Source organism: Aplysia californica, unplaced genomic scaffold (assembly GCF_000002075.1).
Source record: "Aplysia californica isolate F4 #8 unplaced genomic scaffold, AplCal3.0 scaffold00262, whole genome shotgun sequence".
Lineage (NCBI taxonomy): Eukaryota > Metazoa > Mollusca > Gastropoda > Aplysiida > Aplysiidae > Aplysia > Aplysia californica.
The window spans coordinates 1-8,373 of record NW_004797532.1 but is presented as its reverse complement, the minus strand read 5'-3'; the positions used below and the strand labels follow the sequence as shown (position 1 = coordinate 8,373).

Sequence of the window (8,373 nt, the reverse complement as noted above, 5' to 3'; positions counted from 1 at the left end):
GATACGGTACTGCACAAAAAAGAAAGCTTTAGGCTAGGCCAAGCCCTTTTGTATCGAGTGCGAGTGAGTACACTCACCGTTTTTGGTGACTGAACGTGTGAGAAATTTTAGTGCTGCGATAAAATTCTGTCACCAACCTTTTTTGGCGCTGGGAGGGGACTCGCCTCAAAAAGCGGAGGTGGGAGGTTGGTGACTGTCGCTCGCTACGCTTTTCCTGTAAATTAAACCTGCCTCTCGACTCTCCCCACATTGGGGCCAGACGGAACAAAGGGTGCGGGGAAGGTGACTCCACTGTCTGCACGTTTAGAGGAAGACGTGTAATGACCCTCCAGCTGCTGTTCCACATTCTGCCATACCCATATTGGCAGTGACAAGATAACATGGCTAAGTGCTTAGCTTGCGATGTCACACAAAGGCCGTCATCAACGGAAAGCGCTGAACTGTAGTCAGAAAATTCAACATGTTTAAACCACTAGTATGGCCTCCCTGTTTAACTTTTTACCAGCTGATTTTCATCCACACCTGCAGTTGTGCCGCCAGGTTTGCCTTTTCATTCCGAACGGGTAGTTTGGAACGTACGTACATGTGTAGGGCCTCTAAGTTAGGTGGACCCTCCATAGACGGCACGCGGCACATGACTTTTCGGCATGTGCCGTGCCACAGGCTAATACACCTCCCTCCATAGGCCATAGCATAGCATGACAATACAACACAACACATGACAACCATGGATTCGTCTGATGAAGATACTCTGATCATGTTAGCAATTCTAGATAATCAGAAAAAGAGGAAAAAGCGGATCATGTGGTGCAGAGAACATTTTCTATTGAGGAGTAGTAGAGGAGAGTTATATCGAACTTTCAGCTCCTTGATGAGACATTGTTCTTCAACTACCTAAGAATGTCATACAGAACGTATGATGAACTGAAGAACCTAGTGCTTCCTCGTCTATAACCAATTGGTTGTAATTATCGGGAACCAATCGGGTTTTGGGGGTCCCAAAAAGCGGTCGGTCTCTCACAAGTTCAATAATCTTTCTTGTAGTCATCCATTTTGGCAGCACACGACACAAAAAAAAAAAACGAGCAATGCAGCAAAGCAATGTTTCGTCGTGGCTGTGTCGTGCCGTCAATAGAGTGTGCAACTCTAAATGGTTGTGTTTAATTTTTATTTCGCACGCGTGCCATGTGCCGTCTATGGAAGGTCCGCCAAGGACTTATCCGCAAGCAACACTCGCTTAATGATTCTCGTTGCTGGAAAATAGGGTGGATCCAAAATCTGATGCCTTTCCAGTCCTTTTCACACTTGCACCACCCATATATAAAAGTAGAGTTTGCGTCCTATTACATATACTGTGTTCCATTGTGTTGGCTCCTGAGAGTTAAACCTGACGTAAAATGTGGGCGGGCAGATTGTCAAGATCATAAGATGTGAAGATATATAATCCATTTTAAGTAAATTTCATCATTAAACAATCGTTTTTATTGTGCACCGACGTGGCGGTAACAATTTCCAGTAGAGCGGATCTGGTTCAATGCCACAACTTGTAGAATGATGACATTGGTCGTCGTCTCGATTTAAACTTTTGAACCCTGACAACCCAGCCTACAGAACTACTAGGCCTACATCAATCTGCAGTCCTGAAAGTGGGGTGTGGGGGTGTGGGGGGTATAGCCCGCCGACTTCGTATCACTCTGACCTTGGTTCGAATCCTATTCGGTTGATAACCTAATTTGACCGGTGTTTTTTTTAATTGGGAAAAAAAAACAACTAGATTCGAAGTAAGGTCCCACCTCTTAATAAAAAGGGGCATTTAATTTAACAGTCAGCCATTTTCTGTCCATCTCATCCATTCCAGGTCATGGCTTCTTTTTAACCTTTGCGGAGATACTGAATATTTGAAGAGCAACTATTCAAGGTCGCTAGTTTCAGTAAGGTGTTATGGCGCTCGCGACTGCAAAAAGGTCACATGAGCGCCAAGGGGTGGATGTCAGAGAGGGAGGGAGGGAGAGAGAGGGAGGGAGGGAGAGAGCGAGAGCGAGAGAGAGAGAGAGAGAGGGAAAGGAGAGAGGGAGAGGAGAAGGGAGAGAGAGAGTGATTGATGACGTAACCTTGTCAGTGTCTGATCGATCAGTAAAAAGCAGACTTGTAATGGAAACAGTACAATTTATTTTACTTATCATACTACGTTCAGGAAAAAAGTGAACATTTCTTGAGCTCAAAATCCCACGGCTGAGAGACCAAGCTCTTTTATGCGCACTTTTCTAACTGTAGCCTGCTGAATAGTACAAGAAGCAAAGGGTCAACGTGATTCATCTATATTTCTAGAGAAAGTCAGAATCTGCAGGATATCTTGTAATCTACATCTATCGATATTTACAACTGTTTCTAGATGAAACCGCAAAAAAACTTAAATAAAGTGAAAATACTCTCTCATGCCCTTTTTAACTCCCAGTGGAGCACAGGACATCAACAGCATTACTCCAGCGAAGCCTGTCCTGACCATCCTTTTCTATCAGTTTCCATGGTGTCCCCGCGGGGAAACAATATTAACAACTCAATATGCTCACAATCTGAGAAGATTTAAAGATTTCTAATTACTTCGTACAGCACCAACAACCAGACTCAATTTGAAAATTTACCTTAACAGGACTTGCTACACAATTGAGGGCGACAAGTTTCGATACCCATTCTTCATTGAATTAGTAGGCTAGCGGTAACTTGGATCACATTTTTAGCTTATTGGTGCTGCGAAGAGCAGTTTCACGCACCTTTCTTCTTGTGCGGGAAGAACAATGCCTAGATTTCTCTACAGTACAGTGACAAAAATAACTTTGGTGCAAAGATTTTGCTTGCTCCCAGCAGACAGTACCGCAAGCGGTGCGACGAGCATAAACCCTCCTCGCTGTCTGTCTCTCAACAGGCGCGCGCGCAGCCAGCGGGTGACGAGTGGCAAGGATGTAGGCCAGATCTAGACTGACTGGTTTTGAACAATTAGAAAGGGGGGGGGGGGGTGTGAAGGCCACGGTTATGTGGAGCGCTTGCACCAATTGCACCAAAGGCGCCCCGCCACTGCCAAAGAAGGTGAATGATTCTGTACCTCATGGACTCATAGGTTGTTGTTTTTTTTTACACAACTGGCCAGTTGTGAACTATTTATTCAAAACATGGCTCCATATTTTGCTAAACTGATCAAGTAAATTAAACTTCAGAAATGGGGTTTATAATGTTTAGCTAAAGGCCAGTGTTGCCACATCATTGACAAGATGTTGGCTACCTGTTCTAAAGAATCAGTGAAAAGATCACAAGATTCAACTTTTCCATTTTCAAGGTAAAAATGAGGAGACAAACAAATGGTTGAAGACTAAAAATTTATTTTAAAATCAAAGCACAGAAAAGTTCATTTAGTAAAAGTGGATTATTGAATCTCACGGTACTGATAGAGTTTTCAGTTCAATTTTAACTGGGTCTCACTCTTGAAATGTAATTTAAGGGAAGTAAGCCTATAATGATTGAGAACATTAAAGTAAAAGCCTCTTTTAATGATTGAGAAAATGTTAAGTAAAAATCCGTTTTTGTTAATGCGAAAGTACTCGGGGGAATTAATCTCGGTCTTTGTCCTCTTTAGGCCTTCTTTGCTGACTTGCTGGTCTTGCTCTTACTCTTAGCGGCTGGCTGCTTCAGGAGTTTCTTCACCGACGCAGTCTGTAAAAGAAACGAATGGTTTAAAAATAAATTGTCAAATCATTTTCTGCGATAAATGCATTCTTCCACGTACTGAAGATATTTTTCTGTGATGTGCTTGCAGATAATTCGTCATTTTGCCTGTTGGCTAATGTGTTTAAACGGCGCAGCCCTGAAAGTAAACATTGTAAATGCCCTCGCCCACCAAAAAACCCCCAAAAAACAAAACAACTGGCGCTCATATGACTATGCTGTTGCTAGTGCCGTGAAACCCTCTACTATAAAAAAATAAATAAAAAACCCCAACAACCAATTGGATAAAGAAAATGGGTTTCTTCGACCTCGACCCCATTTGTCTTGTTTTGCATGTTTGAGTAGGTGTTTTACGGCACGTCCAAAATAAATTACCTTCACGTCCAAGCCCGAACCGTTTAAAATGGACACCAAAATCCTATGACACAAATGACACCCAAATCCTATTACACAATACCCAAGTCCTACGGCAAAAATGATACATTGCATTATCCATGTCATGGTAAAAATTATACCCAATTCCAATGACAAAAGTGATACCCAAGTCCTAAGCAATAAATATGAATGACCCCAAGTCCGAAACAAAATTAATGACACCAAGGCCCAAAACATAACTTTAAAAAGTTCTAGCAGAAGTTTTACGGCACTCACAACTGCATAAGGTCAAATGAGCGCCAAAGGGTGGATGTCAACAGAGAGTCCTTACACAGGGAATCAGACTTACTCTGCTCACCTCTCTAGCTTCAACACACAAAGTCTGCTTCGACTATCAAGACACCCCGGAAATAACGGGTCACGAGAGTGTGACAAACATACGAAAGTAGTGGAAAATGATAGAAAGGATTAGGAAAGAAAAAGCAGCAGTTCCCTGTTGCAGTTCAGGCTCAGTTATGAGCGTGACGTTGGATCAGCCCATTTACAATTTTGTGTATTAGAACGAGAAATGTCCCCCTTTGGGAATGGCCTAAAGACACTTCAGTCAGTGGCATCGCCACGGGGGAGGTTGGGGGGGGGGGGGGCAAAACATAAACCCAAGTCCTAAAACGTAACAACTAAGTGCCGTGACAAGAAATGACACATGACAATAAGTGACATGCAAATTCCGAGACATTATTTAAGGCTATCCCTGTTAAACAATTCAGTGTACCAGAATGTAATCTCCCTACCTTGGCTTTAGCTCCTGCTGTGACAGATTTGCTCAGTTTTGGAGTTACTGCAGCAACTCGACCGGCGGTCTTTGGTGTGGTGGCCTTCGGTGAAGTGACCTTTTTAGGCTTGGTGACTTTCTTGGATTTGGGAGAGAGGGATCCCGATTTAATGGTTCCCCGGGCTTTGGCAGATGTGCCGGTTTTCGTTGTTTTTGACCTTGAAGTTGATTTGGACCGAGAGCGAGCTTTTGAGGAGCTCTTTGACGTCTTTTCTTTCGCCGACTTTCTGGCTGCCTTTTCTTTTTCAGCTAGCTTTTTAGCCTTGAGTTTCAAGGCTTTCTGCTCTTCTTTTTGTTTTTGCTCTAAAACAGCTTTGTTTTGACGAAAGTAGCCCCTGAAGCCGGAGTCAACAGAACCCCTGCCTCTTGCAATTTCTTTACTCTCAAGACCTTTTACGACGGCCTTCTTCAGTCTGTCGTTGGAGAAGTTTTTTTCAGCTTCGGGATATTTTTCGACGATTTGCTTCTTGATTGCCTGTTAAATAAGCAAATAAATAAATAAATAAATAAATGAGAAGAAAAAATGCGTGACAAAGCTAATTAGTAATACTGTCCCCGCGGTTTTTTTTATGCACCCCGCATAATTCAGCAAAATTTGATAATTTTTTGCATAATTTCTGATTTTCCTTTATCATTCTTTGTTAAAATTAACAGAATCGCATAATTTCACATTTTTTGGCTCAGTTTGCTTAACTTCAGATTGTTTTTCCTTAAAACAGCAGAGACAGGTAATATGAGATTGCATGTGTGCGCGTTCGTGGACGTATCGTATACTGTGGTATATCTTATTAAAAAATGAAATATGCCAGCTAGAGGATCTTTGCAGTGTGTAGAGGACATCTACCGACATTCCCCTTTTCTTTGTGTGTGTGTTATATCTGTCTTTTATTTGGGGGGGGGGGGGGGGTCTGAGAAGATTTGCGATCAAGATGAAATTCTTTGTGAATTCACCGTACCCAGTAATTTGTGTTTTAATGTAAGGAGTTTGTTTGGGTAGGTGTTTTAAGGCACTATCAATTCAGTTTTGGTCATTTTTAATGTAAGGAGATAATTGTTAATAGCTTTTCGTCTCATAAAGCCAAGTGGACGTGCTTTACCTGCAAGCTCATGCCCTTGGTGGTATTGTTTGCCGCCAGCACCTCCATGGTCATGACGTACATGGTGGGGGTCGAGGACGGCTTTGCTCGTTTGGCCTTTGCCCCTTCTGTCACCGCCTGAGCGTCGCCCGAAGATGTGGTCGTTGGATCTACCATCTGGAGGAAAAAACAGCACGTTTAACGTTTAGAGAATTTCATTTATAACGGTAAAATAATAGACTTACTACAGCTTCATTGTTCCCTTTCGTCTGACCGCGGTTAAAAAATAAAGTCGAATCGCTCTGTGATCTTTGCATACGAGATGATCAATGGAATCTAAAAGCCCATCCATAAAGATGACTGCAATCTAAGATATGTATCCTTATGCGCGAAGCGACATTTAGTCGCCCGCGACAGTCGCGAGATGAGTACCCTTATGCGCATATATGTCGCGCCCAAATTTTCAGTCGCGTGCGACAGAAGCGACAAAAGTGTGTCTCCTTTATACGGGGTGCCCAATACGGCTGGATCAGGCTGATCGCCCGACTCGGTCGACTGAAACCAGAAACTGAAAACAAACACGTTTGTTTTTTAGGCGACCGAGTCGGGCGATTGGCCCGCCGATCCTATCCGTAGTGAGCACCCCGTATAAGCAAGACGCGACGAAGTGGCGCGACTGGTAAATCCCGTGCGCGATTGGCAGTTCACAACAAAGAGACAGTAGTAAGTTACTTTTTGCAAACAGCTTCGAGCCTTGCCTTCACCGAGACACACACACACACACACACACACACACACACACACACACACACACGCACACACACACGCACACACCACACACAGCGTGTCAACCGGCACTCCTAAGATAAATATTTTGACCAATGGTGATGCTCTAAACCTGCAACACCTCCAGTCTGTCGTAAGCGACGTGACCCTCGATCGCTATGGACCGATCGGACGCGACAGTCGCGCGCGACTAAACGCCGAGGTACAATTCGCAGGAGACGGCTTCTTTATAATCTTGATTTTTAGAGCGGCAAGGAATAGACACGCATAAAGAGACAAGCTCTAAGGTTCCAACACGTTTTCTTTGACGTTCGCATGCGAAACACAGTTCAACAGACTGGGTGAGTATTTTTCAAGACATGGAGACGTTTAACAGTCGAGGAATGAACTTTACAAGCTTACACTACACTGAAATGTGGGGGTACGGTAGGCTAGTTTTTTTTAATGGTGCTCGGAACTGCATAAGGTCATATGAACGCGCGTGACACATTGAACATATTTCAGTTTGGAAGGAATTCTGAATTTTGCCCAGGTGGCGGCCAAGCCTTATCGATTTTAGGACCATGGAGGGACCTTTAACATGCGCAACTTGCACATAGAACCTCCGAGATTTTTCGCCCTTGTCCGAGAAGACAAGATCTAGGTGTGAAATCTTAACTGCCGCAAGATCCGGGGTGTGGCTGAAAGACAGGAGTAAGGAGCCAAAGGAATATCAGTAAGCAGACACGCTGCGGAAAAAGCCAGGGGCGCAGAGGAGGAAGCAAAGGTAGGGGGGGGGGGCAGAAAGTGGAGACGAAAGCAGACAGAACATTGTAAGAGAGCAGGGAATGAGACGAAAGGAGAACACTTGAGAAGATTTCCCGTCGCTGTCAGGTTTCGAACCCGAAACCAATTGAAAGAGTTGAACACCTTTAGACCAAGAGAGCCAACCCCCCTCAACCCGTTTCAAAATGTGCCGTAACATTTTACATGATCTACTGATAGGAAACATTGTGCTACTTTTTATGTAGATCTAGATTCTAGGTGTTTTATGCCCCCCATCGACTCAAGATAAGTCAGGAGGCGGGCTTCAGACCCAGCCTCCCAGTGCTAACCCAGGCTGAGAGAGATGCTGCGTCTCAACAAAAAGATCGAGATACTTAATGAAAATTCTCAGTCCGGAATCTCAACTCATCCTGCGCGCGACAGCTAAGCTTCTAACCGCTACACCATTTGACGCCATGAAGAGTTAAATTTGACTGATTTTACTGGTTGATTTTCATCTTCAAATTTGTTCTAGGCATGAAAACTCCCTTAAAACTTTCAAACTAATCAAAACAAATGTTAAAATGTTATGGAAATGGAGCAAAAATATCACGCCAGCATAATAATATTATATTCTAACACCAATAAAAAAAATAGTCCTTACCTCTTACTGTGCTGTCGGACTCCACTGAGACTGGGTATAATACTGAGTGAGCAGAGACAGGCAAGGGGCAGAGGTTTTTATACCAGCTGAGAATACTGCTCAGTCCCGCCCGTGATTAGAGGCCTATATAATATAGCAAAATATAAGACGGACAAAGTCATTGGGTGAAGTACTGACAC

General features: G+C 43.5%; 1 protein-coding gene across 1 annotated transcript; it reads right to left on the bottom strand.

Moving 5' to 3' along the window:
- Window positions 1–3,357: 3,357 nt before the first annotated feature.
- LOC101860341 (histone H1) lies at window positions 3,358–8,317 on the bottom strand. Its single transcript, XM_005100829.2, has 4 exons — window positions 8,195–8,317; window positions 6,022–6,177; window positions 4,884–5,399; window positions 3,358–3,705 (listed from the first exon to the last, which is right to left on the bottom strand). The coding sequence occupies exons 2-4, from the start codon at window positions 6,175–6,177 to the stop codon at window positions 3,625–3,627; spliced, it is 753 nt and encodes a 250-aa protein (XP_005100886.1). The 5' UTR covers window positions 8,195–8,317; the 3' UTR covers window positions 3,358–3,624.
- Between the last annotated feature and the right edge of the window lie 56 nt (window positions 8,318–8,373).

Bases quoted from the DNA above. Each gene is read 5' to 3' on its own strand.
- LOC101860341 (XM_005100829.2), bottom strand. From the start codon at position 6,177: ATGGTAGATCCAACGACCACATCTTCGGGCGACGCTCAGGCGGTGACA. The intron at 5,400-6,021 runs GTAAAGCACGTC...CTTATTTAACAG, and splicing joins CCAAGGGCATGAGCTTGCAG to GCAATCAAGAAGCAAATCGT. The intron at 3,706-4,883 runs GTAGGGAGATTA...TTTCTTTTACAG, and splicing joins CAGCAGGAGCTAAAGCCAAG to ACTGCGTCGGTGAAGAAACT.